Source organism: Sorex fumeus, unplaced genomic scaffold, assembly GCF_029834395.1.
Source record: "Sorex fumeus unplaced genomic scaffold, SorFum_2.1 ptg000037l, whole genome shotgun sequence".
In the NCBI taxonomy this organism is placed as follows: domain Eukaryota; kingdom Metazoa; phylum Chordata; class Mammalia; order Eulipotyphla; family Soricidae; genus Sorex; species Sorex fumeus.
Window position 1 is genome coordinate 14,441,086 of NW_026606094.1, and position 17,724 is coordinate 14,458,809.

General features: G+C 36.6%; 1 protein-coding gene across 1 annotated transcript in view; it reads right to left on the minus strand.

Moving 5' to 3' along the window:
• The window catches only part of CFTR (CF transmembrane conductance regulator), a 178,606-nt gene that overhangs the window by 17,128 nt on the left and 143,754 nt on the right, over nucleotides 1–17,724 (minus strand). The window contains exons 22-23 of the mRNA XM_056118608.1: nucleotides 11,615–11,866; nucleotides 1,108–1,263 (exon numbers count right to left, since the gene is read on the minus strand). Of these exons, the coding sequence (XP_055974583.1) occupies nucleotides 1,108–1,263; nucleotides 11,615–11,866 (408 nt within the window). The remainder of the gene's footprint in view (nucleotides 1–1,107; nucleotides 1,264–11,614; nucleotides 11,867–17,724) is intronic.

Sequence of the window (17,724 nt, forward strand, 5' to 3'; positions counted from 1 at the left end):
AGGCCCTCCCGTTGATCGTCGATTTGCTCGAGTGGGCCCAGTAACATCTCCATTGGAGACTTTGTTGTTATTGTGTCTGGCATATCGAATACTCTCGGTAGCTTGCCGGGCTCTCTGAGAGGGGCAGAGGAATCGAACTCGGGTCGGCCATGTTGGCCGCTTGTAAGGCAAACGCCATACCCGCTGTGCTATAATCAATATAGTAAAACAGTGAAAATACATAGAGATGATTGCAAGTTTAACAGAACTACAGCACATGCCTTTCAGATTTGGTCTCAGTAAAAATACTTCTAGGTGTTCATTTAGATGATTTTTCTCATATATAAGAAATTCTCTTGCACAATAACTCAGACAGAATTCTACTAAACTAGTGAAACTAGAGATCCTTTGTAATCTGAATCTAAGAAAATGACATTTAAAAAATTAAACAGTTGCAGATAATCTGACATGGTGCATTCTACCCAAAGAACAAAAAACAATCATTACTTTCTATTTTCAATTCCACTAGCTCATGCTTCCAAGCATTTGTTTTTTCAGCAGCATCTTTTGTATCTTGCTAAGCATTTCTCAACCTGCTGTTATTGCTAATATGGAGCTCACACTGTAGCAGAACTAAAAACAAAAGTTGTACGCAGATAGTGTCTTCTGGGAAAAGGTTTCCAAAACGAATGATAGTTTTAATACCTGTATTTCAGTGTATTCTAAATTTTTAGAGAGAGATTTTTTTCCCTGTAAAAAGACTGTATCGGGCCACAGAGACAGTTCAGCTTGTAGAGTGCTTGCAAAGAACTGATCCCCTAACCAGTGCCAGGAGTGATCCCTGAATACAGAGTCAGAAGTAAGCCCAGGGCACTCCCTCCTACCACCACCACTGGAAGAAAATGCCTGCATAAGGCTGAAAAGAAAGTACAGGCATAAGGCACTTATTTAGCAAGTGGTGGACTCGAGTTCAATCCCCTGCACTGCATATGTTGCCTCAAGTACTGCAGAGGTGACTCAATAAATCGAGTATGTATTACTAGAAGATGTAAATTTCTTGAGTATAAGTACCCAGCAATGGTAATAATTTTATTCAATAACTTTTTTCTGTAAGTCTTTCTAGCTTACCTGTGGTATGACTCCAAAAGCTTTCCTCCACTGTTGTAAAGTTATTGAATCCCAAGACACACCATCAATTTGGATTTCTCCTTCTGTTTTCAGCAGTCTCAAAAGAGCCGATAACAAAGTACTCTTCCCTGACCCAGTTCTTCCCAAAAGACCCACCTAGAATATAACAGAGATGCCATTGATTTTATGAAATAAAGATAATTTACCACTACATTTTAATTAAAATGTGGCTGGAAATATTTATAAATATATGAATATTATAACTTATTCTTTCAAATCTTTTCTACAGTCATAATTTTAACCAATACTAATCTAGAGCAGGAAAAAATGCAACATAAAAAGCCCAGATAAATTGGTCACAAGAAACTGATACTGGCTTCATTTATTAATAACATTTACTAATGGCAAAGTAAAGTTGAACATGATTATTTTTTCACTGAGTAAAACAAAGATATAGTATTTTTATGCACATCACTTCTAAGATATTTAAATTTAGAGGTAAGGACTAATTTTCTCTTATTTTATTTTTATTTTTTAATGTGTTTTGTGGGTGTATTTTTTGTTTTTTTTTTGATTGTTTATTTGGGTCATTTTGGCAATTCTCAGGGGTTACTCCTCACTCTGTGCTCAGGAATTACTTCTGTCATGCTCAGTGGACTGCCCAGGTTAGTCAAATGCAAGGGAAGTACCCACTCAGCCATTGTTTCGGCCCCATTACTTTGTTTTTATTTTTTCTTCTTTTTTGTTTGTTTCTTTTCATTCTTTTGCCTTTCTTTTTTTTGGGGGGGGGGAATAATTTTAACTATGAGTATGAATCGAAATTAAAGTATCTTTAACAATTATAACATTTAGATTTTATCCTTATATCTGAAGCAAGGCCATATTCGACCTGGTAGTAAATAGGTAAACAAGAATAGTTTAGTGAGCAGGGTGAGTCTCGCCATCTCTTCTTCAGTGGATAAAAGCTTGAAAAATTGCTAGATCAAGTTTTTATATCCACCATGATTTACAGAAAGAGAATGTTAGGAAGTGTAAAAAGATAATAAGAGAGGGGCTAGAGAGATAGTATAGCATATAAGGCACTTGTTTTGCACCTGACTGGCCTGTGTTCAATTCTGGTATCTCATATGGTTACTCCTGAGCATCACCTGGAATAATTCCTGAGGGCAAAATCAGGAGTAAACCCTGAATATCTCCACCAGGGGTGGCCCTCAAAAACCACACACAAACAAAAGATAACAGGAGAAAAATAAAAGATTTTGTTACCTAAACACAACAGCATAGCAGAGAAATGAGAAGGCCATGGATTACAAGGGGAGAAGAGAAGCTGTAAGGAACCCATAAGAAGCCCCAGTCCTGAATTCTGGTACTACTCAGTAGATTCAGCTCCGGAAACAAGGTACTAACAATGAGATAGAGCATTACTGAAGCTCCTAAAGACTGAAAAGCTGCCCAGAATTTAGTGGTATTGAATCAACATTCATTTCTTCCTCTTAGATTATCCCTATTTTGTTGCCTTTACTTTTAGCAGTAGAACTGAGCAATCTTTTAGAAGTAGTGATTTTTATATTGCCTCTGGAAAGGGACTTTAAAAACAGACAATAAAAATGAATTTTTGTATGCTGACTCTCAACCCCTATACTTATTTAATCAGAGACTAGCAAATATTTATAAATCAGAGAAAATATTTATAAATCAGAGCCAATATTTGGAGCATAAATAATGCTTTACAGTATATCACTGTATCATTGTCATCCCAACATTCATCATTTGCTCAAGCGGGTACCAGTAACATCTGCATTCGTCTTAGCCCTGAGATTTTAGCAGCCTCTCCTTACTCGTCCTTCCCAACAGTGCCACATTGGAGGCTCTTTCAGGGTCAGGGGAATGAGACACATCATTGTTACTGTTTTTGGCATATCGAATACGCCATGGGAGTTTGCCAGGCTCTGCCCTTTAGAGTATATAACTATGTATAACAATGTTAACAATTTTTTGAACGCTTATAATCACCTGATTATAAGATTCTGGAAAAACCAGTACACTATAAAGGCACAATTATCTTTCTTTCCATCACATAAACTATATTGTGACTTTTATAAGTGTTTGTTCTCCAAAACAACTGAAAAATCAGATAAACAACCTATTATATGCAACAGCCTGTTGAATTTCTTCATACTGCTAATCACAAATGGTAATTTCCTTTTTTCCTTGACTATTGCTAATGTTCAACCTAATAATATAAGATCCACAAGGGAAGGATAGAATATCTTGTTTACCACTGAATTCCTAGCACCTGGCATAATGGTTGGCTCAAAGTGTGTGATAAATACAGTGTTTATTTAGATGATCTGAGAAACAGTTAAATAGAAGAATAAATGAATATGTAGTAGATGGATGGGTTGGATGAATGGATGGATGGATGGATGGATGGATGGATGGATGGATGGTAAGAAGAAAGGCAGGAAAGAAGAAAGGAAGGTTAAATGAATAATCTTACTTTTGATTGATTTTTAAATGAAGACCTAGTTTTAATATCTTGCAGAATTTCATATGCTTACTTCTGTTTTTAACTCATTCCAAGTTTTACAAACACATTCACCATATGCTGTGAGTTTTCAAACACAATAGTAAAGCTTTGTATAAGCAATCTGAACATGCCCTGTCTAAATGAGGTCAGGGAGAAGTCCCTTGCAATCAAAATGCCTATAGATCTTAGCTAAAGTTCAAATGACTGAGATAAATGACCACATTTCCCTTCTTAAGAAGAAAACACTAAAATTTTAAAATAACTTGGTTTTTTTGTGGGGAAAAACTGGATTGAATGGCAATTTGTAAACCTTTTGTTTAAGTTTTTTGTTTTAAGTTTATCTATTGCTCTGGTTTCCTTATATTATTGAACTGCTGGTCGTGCATAATGTTTGACACACTTTTCAAGAGTAAGAAATCATACTGGTTTATAGCTAACAAAGCCCTTTCGTTGTTTAAGTAATTGTCATATAATAATTCTTTTCCGGGATTTGTTTTTCTAGGTTTCTCAGTGATCTGTTGAATAAGGCCAGAGTACTTCCTACAAATAAGCTTTTAAGATAAACTCTAATTCTAAGTCACTGTTTTCTAGTAACTTCAGTGCACTTCCTCTCTGAGAATTTTGGATCAAGATAAATCAAAGTTTTATGTGGCAAGTTAACAGTGTTGAGTTTGGTGCTGGTTGTAACTGAACTGTACCATGAATAGAACACTCTCAATACATTCTTGTAAGAGTGTCTTATTCACCACTTTGATGTTGCAGCAGAATAAAACCTGCTGTAATTATTGTTCCTTTGTGGCTTATAGAAATCAAGATGCCAAATTAAATGACATTTATTCTCTGTGTTTTTAAATCTGTTTTTTTAATCTTATATTTTGATATGTTCCTGCTCTTTTACAAAAGATAGTTTTTGAGACTGTTTTCATAACCCAATATAAAACAGCTAAATAATGCAGCTACTTCCCACTTATTTCGATTAATATGGAAATTCACGTGTTTAACAAATCAAACAGGCATTTAGTATTTACATTGCTATGATCTGAGCCTTTAATATTATTCAAGCATCTGAGTATTTTAAAGACTATACAAATGAAGACAGGCAATTCACCTAAAGAAAAATAGCACTGCACTGCACTGTCCTCCCGTTGCTCATCGATTTGCTCGAGTGGGCACCAGTAATGTCTCACAACAAATTGTGAGACTTGTTGTTTGGCGTATTGAATACATCACGGGTAGCTTGCCAGGCTTTGCTGTGTGGGCGAGATACTCTAGGTAGCTTGCCCGGCTCTCCGAAAGGGGCAGAGGAATCGAACCTGGATTGGCCTTATGAGTAATCATCTTTTCAATTGTTGGCTGGAAAAATATTATATGTAAATATAATCTTGCATATATATGTATCATGCATATATATGATATATTATTTATATATATGTAATACATACATATGTATCATACCTATTATATAGCATCTATAGCAGTTTTAAAACGACATGATTAACACTAAAGACCTGGTTCCAAATTTAAATCTCAAACTACACTGAATTTAAAGGGGGGAAAAAAAATAAGAATAACAGGGAAGATATTCTCTTTGAGGAAAGTGACCGATATTAAAATTTACACACACACTCAACTTTAAAAAAAGCAATTGAAATTGAAAAGAAGTTTTTAAAGTAAAAACTGTGAAAAAGTTGCTACATTTCTCAAGCACTAAAAATAGATCTTGGGGCTAGGTATATAAAAATAAGTTCAATCTAAGCAACACAGCAACCTCCCATTATTGCCAATGAAATCTTGGAAGTTCCCAAATAATATGAGCTGTAGGCCCCCAAGCACTGCTGGGATGACTCTGGGTGGCCCCTGGTCCATGTGGAGCTACATCACATCATATCCTCAGGCCTTGCACTGAACCACTAACCTCGTTACTGGAGTATTGCTGGAAGTGATTGCTGGCCTCCCTGCACCTACTTGGGAGAACATCACCCAAATAAAACAAAATTTAGGGGCTTTGTAATGTCAAGTCATAACTTAGGAACAAATAAAGTAGTAGGACACACCTTCCTTAAAGTAAATGATATGTACAAAGTCTTAATATGAATATACTTGTTTGTTCTATATAGAACCTTAACTTTTCCATTGCTTCTCCAGGAAGCATTGCTGAGTCTGTGTGTCTCCCTGAACCCCCATTCTCATGTTCTAAGCTTAGCTCCCAGTGTGGTGACAGGAAATGATTAGGTCATGAGGATAGAGTGCTACAAACAGGATTGTATGTAACCTTGTAACAGAAGCCTCAGAGAAGAGAAATCATACCACACATGGTCTCTGCTCAACGAATTTAAACAAAAAATGAAGTCACAAAAAGATAGTTGGAATATCTCCAAATATTTGGAGATGAAAAAGAATACACAAGTCAAAAAAAATTAAGATAAATTTATGAATACTTCATATAAATGAAGATGAATATTTAATTTCTCAAAATGTATGGCATACAATGAGAGTAATGCAGAGGTAAATTTATAGCATCAAATGTGTATATTAGAGACAAAGAAATGACTGAAATCAACAATCTAACTTTCAAAAAATTAGCAAAATACTTAATTGAATGAAGCGAGTAATTTTTTTTTTAAATAGAGCAGAATGAGCCAATCAAATTGTGATCTCTAAGCGTAGAGCCAGGAATACAACCTGAGCATCTCTGATTTTGATCCAAAAATCAAAAGTAAAAAAAAAGAAGAGGAAGAAAATGAGAGAAATGAGAAAATTATGCCAGAATGTAAAGGGGGGATTTCACTACATATCTCATAATTATTAAGAAAGAAATAAAGAAACTCTACAAACAATTATATGACCACTAATTTAATAACGAAGATAATACAGTCCTTGAAAAATAAAATTTACCTAAACTCACACAGTCTTTCTGAATAAGATGTATCTTTTAAAGATAATGAACCTAGAATTTTAACCTTGCAAATGAGAAGGCATTAGGTCCAGATAGATTCACTGGTAAATTTTATTAAACATTTAAAATAAAAATTCTATTAGTCTACACAATATATTCCAAGGATAGAGGTAGAGGGATTACTTCCTAAATATTCTACAGTGCCAGCATTTTATTAACATCAAAATGTGACAGAGACATTACAGACCAGTATTTCTCATGAATCTAAATCTGAAAATTCTCAACTTAGTATCAGCATATGGAACCTAACAATGTATAAAGAAAATTATATGCCATAACCAAGTCAGGTTTACAGCACATTTTCAAGGTCAGTGCAATATTTGAAAATTCATTTATTTTATTTGAATTGTGACTTGACTTGGGGCTCACCCAGTGGTACTTAGGGCTTCTACCTAGCTCTGTGCTCAGGGATTGTTCCTGCAGTGACCAGTGGATAATGTGGGGCTGCAGATGGACCCTTAGTTTAATGAACTCTCTCTCTGGCCTAAAAATTTGTTCATTAAGAATAAATAAGCAAGAAAAAAAGAAAAATCACTATTTAGTATAAGTAAGTGCAGACAATTTTAATCAAACCCAAATGTATTTTTTGATAAAACTCTCTAAAGTAGGAATTGAAGGAATGGCATCAAGAAATTGAAGGCTTTCCTGCTAAGATCAGAAATGAAGCAAGAAAACCCTCTTTCATCAAGCCTTTTCACATTGTACGAGAAGTTCTAAATGCTGCAATAAAACAAGTAAAGGAAACAATAGGTATACAGAGAGGGAAGGAAGAAATAAAATGGCCTTCGTTTACAAATGACATTATCACATATGTAGAAGATCCAAAGAAATCATCAACAAAACTGCTGGAACTAATAAATGATTATAATAAGGTCGCAGGATACGAGGTTAATGTACCAAACAGCAATTGTTTTCCTACATACCAGCATTGTACAAGGGAAATTTGAAGCTAAAAAAACAATACAACTTACGTTAGCATCCCCAAAATGGTTTAATTTGGGTATAAGTTTTAAAAAAAATACCCTCAGTACCCAACTCCTGTTCAGAGGTTTACTTTAACTATACTTATCTCCTTCCCTATTTACTAAAAATATTCTAACCTCGTTAAAGAAAAATCTTTCTTTATAAGTCATCCTCTTATATGAGTTTTTTTCCTCTCTTATGTTTTTGCTTTCTTTCCCACCGCCAACTATGGTGTTTTATATAATTTCTCATTTAAATAGTCACACATTCTCTAACTCTTTGCAATTCGAATTCTACTTTTATTACTCTACCCTAAAGGAGTGTTTTTGTTTTGTTTTGTTTTGGAGTGTTTTTGTTTTGTTTTGTTTTATTTGTCTTTCTTGTTTTATTTTAGACACATGGCTTACAAAAAGATTGATGGTAGGGTTTCATGCACAAAACATTCCAGCACCAAACCTTCCTCCATTTTCCCAGGGCTTCCTCCCCCTCATTTTATTTCCATTCCCACAGTTAGCTTCTGACTGAAGATCCATTCTCAGGTTCTTTCACTTGGGCATTTGTTATTCCCCTCCTCTGTGACTTTATATATATATAAGAGAGGTCATTCTGTATCTGTCCTTCTTTGTCTGCCTAAGTTCACTCACTGATCTTCTCCAAATCCATCCATACAGCAGCAAATTGCATAATTTCATCTTTTCTTAGAGCCAAGTAGGGAGTGCTTTTCAAGCTTGGATAGGAATGTATTAGTATCATATGGAAGATGTGATAAAATACAGATCACTTTCTTTTTTTTCAAGAGAAGTTTTTTTTTTTTTCAAGAAGGGCTATGTGGTGTTAAAAACAAAACAAGCATTTATTTAGGGGCCAGAGAGATAGTTTAGGAGGTAAGGCACATGCCTTACATATGACTGTGAGGATTGTGACCCTGGTTTGAATACCATTATAACAGAAGGTCCCCTGAGCATGCTAGGGACCAAACCTGAACAAATATTCAGAGATAGTCCCTGATTACCACTGGGTGTGGTCATGCCCTCAGAATGAAATAAAAATGAAAGAATAATTCAGATGACCATGGTCCGTGGTTCAGAGACCATGCTATGAGAACAGATTCTCTTGACTACTGAAAACCACTACTCAAAGACCACTTAAATAGCAAAATCAATTAGAATTTTTCTGAATATACAATTTTCTTTGTTGCTTTGGTTCTCAAGAGCCATAGTTTTCATATCTTGCTGAAATCTTGTCTCCCATTACATTTACGTATCTCCCAATTTGACTAATAGTAATTAGGTAAATAGGTAAAGGTAAAGGCCCTCCCGTTGATCGTCGATTTGCTCGAGCGGGCCCAGTAACGTCTCCATTGGAGACTTTGTTGTTACTGTGTCTGGCATATCGAGATACTCTCGGTAGCTTGCCGGGCTCTCCGAGAGGGGCGGAGGAATCGAACTCGGGACGGCCATGTTGGCCGCTTGTAAGGCGAACGCCCTACCGCTGTGCTATCGCTCCAGCCCAATAATAATTATTTTCTGTAATGTTTAAGGTTTGATTCCTGAGTGCAGAACCAAGAGAATAGCCAGATGTTGCCACAGGAAAAAAAATTGAAATAATTCCCAAACAGCAGTGCTCCAGGGACTAATAGTGCAGTGCTCAGGGCCTCCAGAGCCATGACTTAACTCAAGACTTTGCCCATGCTAGGTATGTGCTCTGTCATTAGAGCTAGCTCCTTGACACCTGAAATAACATTCTTAATTGGGGCTGGAAGGATAGTACAGTAGGCAGAGTGCTTGCTTTGCCTATAGATGACCTGGGTTCAATCCGTGGCACCTCCTACGTGCCCCTGAGACCACCAGGAGTAATTTCCTGAGTACAGCTTCAGATGTGGGCTCCCCCAAAAATAAATGAACAAATAAAATAACGTCGTTAGTTTAATTTTGTTGAGAACTGCCTAGCCTTGCTATAAATAAATAAATAAATAAATAAAACCAATTTAATAACCTTTCCTAAATGTATAGACTGGCAAAGAATCAGGAATGGAAAGACAACATAAAACAACATTTATAGGCACCATCTCAGTGCATCAATGGCTTTGATCCAGAGACACAGCAGTGAATCCCCGAAGATAGCAGCTCACCAGTGATATCTCCGGACCCCGTACTGAGTCGATACCACCAGGGCACCTCAGATGGAGCAGGTGTGCTCTCTCCTCCCATTCCAGATGAAACTCCAGTGGCCAGGTGCTTCCAGAAACATGTGGGTTCAAGGACTAAGACTCCAGGCCACGTGGAGGCAGGAGAGACTGGCCCAGTCTCACCGTGGATCCACCTGGGGTCTTGACTGTTCTGCCCAAGAACTGTCTCCTGGCGCCATTTCAGTGCATCAATGGTCTTAATCCAGAGATTCCCAAATGAATCTCAAAATGGATTAATTCCCTACAGAGATGTCTCTGGACCCCAACCATTTACAATTTTAGAATCCCAGAAGCGGCTGCTTCTGTATATCATGAATATCATGATATTCAGAATAAGCAATAGAAAATAAATTATCTAGCATCTGCTCCTGGCAGACAAGCTTGAAAAGTGGTGGGAAAATTTAAAGTAATGGTGATCAGAAGGAGTAATGATTGTGGGATTGGTGATGAAATTTTGCATGTTATCAATTAATTACTGGAGTGATAGTATAGCGGTAGGGCGTTTGCCTTGCACGCAGCCAACATGGCCGATCCAAGTTCGATTCCTCCGCCCCTCTTGGAGAGCCCAGCAAGCTACTGAGAGTATCTCGCCTGCACAGCAGAGCCTGGCAAGCTACCCGTGATGTATTCGATATGCCAAACACAGTAACAACAAAGTCTCCAATGGGGACGTTACTGGGCCCGCTCGAGCAAATTGATGAACAACGGGAGGATAGTGACAGTGATAGTGACAATCAATTAATGTGAACAACCTTATGAAAATAAAATTTAAAAAGACAAAAAAACAAAAAAACATTTATAGAGCATGAAATGTTGGAGAATTAATGACAGTCTCCTTCTCTGAGAATCACTTTCAGAATTATTGTATTTGAGCACCTTTAATATATTTGATCCAATGCTAGGGTCCATAAGAAACACTTTAAAAGAATACATGCTATAAAGATATATTTAACTTTTTAAAGAATAAAGTTATTTTTAGTAAGTAGTTTTTGATTATTATTATAAGTAATTATGAAACAATCTATACTTTTATAAAAACTCCAAATATATCTAAAAAATAAAACATCACTTGTTTCAGAGCATAAATGAAATTTCAAAAGTTAAGAAGAAATGAGAAAGAAGTTAAAACAAAATGCTTTCCAGATATCTGGAGTGGAAGTGAGTTTCACAGTGAAAAATCTCAAGCATGTTAAAATTTTGGCTTATCTGATGGCTTTTTGTTAAAGAAAATAGTGATGGCAGGGATGAGGGTATATGTGTGTATGTGTGTGTTTGTGTGTGTGTATGTGTGTGTTTGTGTGTGTGGGGTGTGAGTGTGTGTGTGTGGTGTGAGTGTGTGTGTGTGGTGTGAGTGTGTGTGTGTGTGTGTGTGTGTGTGTGTGTGTGTGTGTAGATTCCCAAGCAGTGCTCTGAGGCATCAAGGCTACACCCAGAAATATCCAGACAACTGTATCAGACCCAGTAAAACAATGTTGCTTAGGTCATCAGTACTGGGGACCTCCAGGGTCCCCCCAGCAGTTTGTGGGGGTGGGGCATACAGTACCAAGGATTAAACACAGGTCTGTACACTTATAAGAAAAGAGGCTCATTCTTGAACTATGTCCCCAACCCCTATTTAATTGCTTCATTAATTATCCTCCTAGAAATCAATAACTTATTATGGAGGTAGGATGATATGTAGAAGTGAGAGATCTAAGCCTTTGTAAACTAAATTAATATGAATAAAGAGAATGATTCCATACGATAACTGAAATATGTGTTCAATACTGGTCCTCTTTTATAATGATAGACAGATTTTAGTACACTGCAGTTGACTGAGACTCTCCTGATAAACAGAGGCCTAACAAAGCAAAGAGTACTTAAAACTCACCCTCTGGCCGGGACTTATAGAGAAGGAAATGTTCTCTAATATGGCATTCCCTCCATCTATATATTTTGCAGTGAGGTCTTTGATGGTCATTTGGCCTCCTGAGGGCCAGATATCATCTTTTTTTGCATGTTGATTCTCAATAATCATAACTTCTGAGAGTGGAGCACCCTTGGACGCCTTGACTGCCTTGGTAGGTTTACTTTCTTCTGTTGGCATATCAATAAATTTGAAGACTCGGCTCACAGATCGCATCTGAAATTTAAAAAAAAAGTCTATTTTGTTTGTGAGAGCTGCAGGCAATGTCATATATTAATTTGAAGCTTCCTAAAAAACAGTTTGCAAAATATGATGCTAGCTGGTCATCACTTAGTTATTTGTCAGAAGGTCTTTGTATAGAGAGGAAATAATTGGATATAATTAGAAGCTTAACCAAAGAGAATTAACTAGGACTTATACAAATGAGCTCTGGATAAACCTGTTTATTTTTCTGTGATCACATAATTCTTGGTTATGTAAGTCACGCATAAATAGTCAAACTTTATTCAAATGAGTAGATGATGTCGGGGGAAATTGTTTTTTACTATGAGCAGCTCTATAAAATGTTGTACAACTGGTACAATAAAACGTTCCACAGTTCAATATTACTATTAATGATTCTTTCATTTCTATTGAACTACTTGAATAAGTATAATTTTTTAAGTCAAATAAATGGTAAGTGGATTCTCTCTCTTTTTTTTTCTTTTTGGGTCACACCCAGCAAAGCTCAGGGGCTACTTCTAGCTCTGTACTCAGGAATTACTCCTAGCTGGGAATCGAACCCAGGTTGGCCATATGCAAGGCAAACGCCCTACCTGCTGTGCTATTGCTTCAGCTCCAGTAAATGGATACTTAACGCTTAGTAAATTTTAAATACCTTCAAGTGCTCTTAAAATAAATTTAAGGGATTTAAATTTATCTATAAATAGTTAATTTAAATCTAAATTAAAGATCAATTTACAATGCTAACAAAAGGGACTATCTCTAAAAGCTGTATCTGAAAGTAAATATATAATTGCTCTACAAAAGTATTACTGTAACAGTAAACAAAGTATATTAATTGTATACAGAAATTATAATCCAACTATTTTAGAGATGTTTAGTTACATTTTTAAACATGGACATATATCTCTGAATGATGAAAATTTATTTTAAACAGGATTTGTGAAAGCAATCTGACAAAATAGCCACCTAATGTTTGAAAAAATTAAAAAATCAATAAAGGAGTGGATATATGAATCATTTTATACACAATAAATAGTTTAAAAGCATTGATTTCATTCATTTTTTCTAATTTAAAAATTTTCTAATTTTACTATCTTGACTCTATGGTTAATCTTTTGCCAGATATTAATAACTTACTTTGAAGAAATTAACTACTCTCTCTCTGTCTTAATAGTAATGGTTGTTTCTGACTATTCAGTCAAGAAATTAGGGTAGCCAGAGAGATAGTACAGGAAGTAAGGTATTTAACTTCCATGCGGCCTATCCTAGACTGATCCTATGCAATGAATATGATCCCCCAATCATCTCCTGGCTTTATTTCTTAGCCACAGAGCCAAGAATAATCCCTGAGTACTGAAAAGTGTGGCCCACCACTCCAAAAGAATTTAACATTCTCCTTCCCAATGTTAACTTATTTTATCTTATTTATAACTGAGACTGGTCTATTTATTGCTGTCACTGTCACTGTCACTGTCTTCCCGTTGTTCATCGAGTTTCTCGAGTGGACCCAGTAACATTGTGAGACTTATTACTGACTGTGTTTGGCATATCGAATACGTCACGAGGAGCTTGCCAGGCTTTGCAGTGTGGGCGAGATACTCTCGGTAGCTTACTGGGCTCTCCGAGAGGGGAGGAGGAATTGAACCTGGGTTGGCCAGGTCGGCCATGTACAAGACAAACGCCCTACCCACTGTGCTATCGCTCCAGTCCTCTATTTACTGCTTTTTTTTTTTTTGGTAAAACTAAAAGTACTTATTTTTAAGAAGGAAATGCATACCAGAGATTTGCTTCTATTATTTTACTTTTCATACTCAGAAGGTGAAATGGGAAACATTTTCAGACTGGTACATTGTCATAAGTATAGATATTAATCTTTAATTGAATATTAAAAGTTTGATCTTAGTACATCTTATTTTACTGCATGTCTTCGCATGCCACTGAGCAAGGCTTCTCTGTTGAAGCCCCTTTTTCTACCAAGTAGTGCCATGTTTCAGTTTCCTTTATCATGACAATGTCTTCAAATTATCTCCAGTAACTATTCAAGAATCAAGAGTAGAACCCTTTCAAAGAAAACCCTGTTAGGAAGGTGAATTGTTCAAAGGGAATTGTCCACATTAACCTTAAATAACTCTAGGATAAGTAAAAATTGGAGAGTCACTATTGCTCCCCCACATAATATCTTAAATTCCAGATTCTTGGGGACTTTAAATCTTGCTTCAATTTTTTTATTAATGTCAAATTATATATATTTGGGGAATTTAGCAGCTCTATGAATTGGAATTGTAGTGACCACTGACATGATACTGTCAGAGATGCAATTTAAACATCTTATATTTATCCTGCATAACATGACATCATTATCACAAAATTATTGCAAAAAATATAGAAATGTAACTTAACATTATAAGATAAAGTTGAGGTAAACAATATTTTATCTGTAAATTTTGTGAGGAATTTTAATCTGTCTCTGTGATGTTTTACCAAACCAGAAATGATATAATAAAGTTTTTTTCATATTTTAATACTTCTAAACAATCAAGACATTTAAGTATGGCTACCCAAACTCTCAAAATTGTGTGTCTAGTTATTGAAAAACATGAAAATTAAAAACCACAATTTTGACAAAGCATAAACTTTTTGTGTGTCAGGAAAAGTGCTTGAGCACTGCAAAGTAAATATTTTACTGTGAGGCTCATTGATGAGGATGAATTCAGAACTTCTACTTGCAAATGTGGCAAATGGAACATGGCCTAAAATTTAGAAAGTAATTTTCTTTTACCGTATCTGCTTTTGTAAACTTGTTTCATGAAAACTGAAGACAGATTAGCATAGTTACACACAGCATGGTCAAAAATCCCTGACCAAGAACAAGTTCATCTTAACAACAGGCACTCATCCGCAGCATATGAGCAGACATTCGTTCAATTCAATGGGCTAGAACATTTTTGGAGGGGGTGGTGAGGAGGGAACTATGCAGACACCTGCACTAAGGTCAGTTTTGCAGCCACTCTGAATAGATGATGTGACCAGATAAGGTCATGAATTACTGACAACTTCTCCTTGACCCTCACAGGCTCTCCAATTTGCAGCTGCTTCTCAGAGGAGACACCACATCAAAACCAGAACAAAGGAAATCAATTCTGGCCTTTCAAGTCTCAAAAGGAAAAAAAAAGTTGGAGTCCAATTGCTAGCTTGAATGTTTGAGCCACATGGTCATGTCGCTGGTTTATCAGTTTCAAAAGTCAAAGCCTGAAAGTCTCAGCAGTGTCCTGGCAAAGATGTAGTGATAAACAAAATTGCAGTGGATGAGAAACAGGTCCTCTTCTCATCCCACAATCTAATTCATGAAGGGGGGTAATGAGGTTCTGATATACCAGTTCCTCTAAAAAGGTGTCCTGCCTTGCAGGGGAGAAGGATGGAGAGACTGGAGGAAGGTTTCAGACACAGGAGGCTCATGCCTCGACTTGAAGCCTAGAGGAACGCTTCAGAGAAACATCTGCCTGGCATGGCATGGGGGAGTGGAGAGGACATGGTTGCTAGATAGTGGGATATAACGTCAGATTATCCTTTATTTCCCCAAAGAAAAGTCAAATAATTGATTTTTTAAAGTCTTTCCTGCTTCTGGATTTTCAAGGGAGAAACCACAGTCAGGACACGATGATCAAAGAGTCACACTATGTGGAACTATATGCCCCTAGGTTCGATAGGCACACCAATGTCTTAGAAATAGTGAGCGTAATCAGGGACAAGTTAGAACCTGATGTTCCCACCCTGCAGAGCTTTGGCATTCTATGAACTCTACTCTGGATTTAGGATCTCTTCCAGCAAGATTTGCTAATCTGCCAAGATTGTTTCTTTATTCGATAACATTGGTTCAAAGGGAAAATAAATTTAGTACTAGGAAACACAAAGTCAAATTTTTCCACACTTTACTTTATACCCAAAGATGAATTTCTGCAACCAAGCATGGGTTCAGGACTGTGGAACCCGAAGTTAAAATATTTGGGGGACTATTCAATAATCAAAATTCACTGCCCTGCCACAGAGACAGGGTGGGGTGGGGGGGATGGGAGGTGGGAGGGATGCTGGGACCCGTGGTGATGGAGGATGGACGCTGGTGGAGGGATGGGTACTTGATCATTGTATCATTGTAACCCAAGCACAAAACTTTGTAAGTCTATAACTGTATTTCATGGTGTTTCACTAATAAAAAAAAAAGATGGAGTCTTGAAATAATCCATGCGTTCCCATCTAGTATTTAGCACAGTACAGTGCATTGATAAATCTCTGTTCATTATGAATGAGTCCATTGTTTCATCTCATATGTAAAAAGCAGTATCTGTGCAGAAAAATGACAGTGCGGTATTAAAGGAGGTAATCCAGGCTGTAATCATCCCCTTTTCCCCCTTTTGCTTCTCAGGCTGAAAGTGTATGTTTCTATTTGGATTGGATGGAAGTTTCAACACAGCAAACTATTTTTGGTCTTGTCTATTTGTTTTTGCTGAGCTTTTTAACCTTACTAATTCCTTACTCTAATTCTAATGGCTACTATTTAGATGCTAGGTAAAACTTGCTGTGTCATTGTCCATTTATCTAGATTGTGATGGATGGAAAGTTCAGATTTGGCCATTATTAATTAGAGTGCAGTAGCACTGTCCTCCTGTTGTTCATCGATTTGCTTGAGTAGGCCCAGTAACATCTCCATTGTGAGACTTCTCGTTACTGTTTTTGGCATATTGAATATGTCACGGGTAGCTTGCCAGGCTTTGTCGTGCGGGTGAAATACTCTCGGTAGCCTGTCAGGCTCTCTGAGAGGGGTGGAGAAGGAATTGAACTCGGGAGGGCGGGGTCAGCCATGTGCAAGGCAAACGCCCTACCCACTGTGCTATTGCTCCAGCCCAGAGTGACAGTATACTAGAAAAATCAATCTTAAGGTTCTGATTCCTTGCATAGAACAGAGTTGCCATAAGAAAAATGAGGGGCCAGTTCTGTGGGTTCCCAGACAGGAAGGTTTCATGCAGCCTTCATCACTTTGGGTGGGAATATTTGGGTGGCAAAATGACAGGCAAGCACTGAGACATTGAACCTATTTTTCATGTCAAGAAGAAAATTTGATATAATTTGTATAGACTGCTACAAAATTGGAAGAACTGAGTTCACGTTAAAGAAGGTGTTTTCTTTTTAACATGAAAATCATCTCCTTTGCATTTTTCATCTCATTACTAAAGTTTATTATGCCCTAAAAATTCTCCCAAGTTGATCTTTAAAAGTGAATCTAATTACCTTATAAAAATGTCTTAAATTAATAATCTGAGTCATAAGAACAAGATAATTTCAGTCTATGAAGTTATTAAAGAAAAGTTCCACAGCCTTATCTGAGCCTTTCTTTATAAGGGATGTGTGTAAGACAGAGAACACACACACACACACACACACACACACACATGCACACATGCACGCACGCACACACACCACAAAATAACTCCTTTCACTTTTTGCATTTTTCTGCCCAAAAAAGAAGTGAAAATATTTTGTAAAGAGAAAATTTGGGGCTAGATTCCTTTGCCCCACAAAACCATTTGCTCCTTTCATCGTTTGGATTTTCTAGAAACCAGGTTATCACAGCACTGTAAAGAAATTTCATAACTCATAGTTATAGAAAGATTGCAAAAAGAAAAAACAAGTATGCTGAGAATCATCTGGAAATTGACAATGTGAAAACTTTACTAATTTTGTAGGAAAACAATTTTAAGTGTGAAGTATGATAATAGAGGGATTTAATTGTTTTAAACTATAGGTCCTTCAAGTAGGCCACACTAAATGCTTTTTCACACTGACTAACACATACA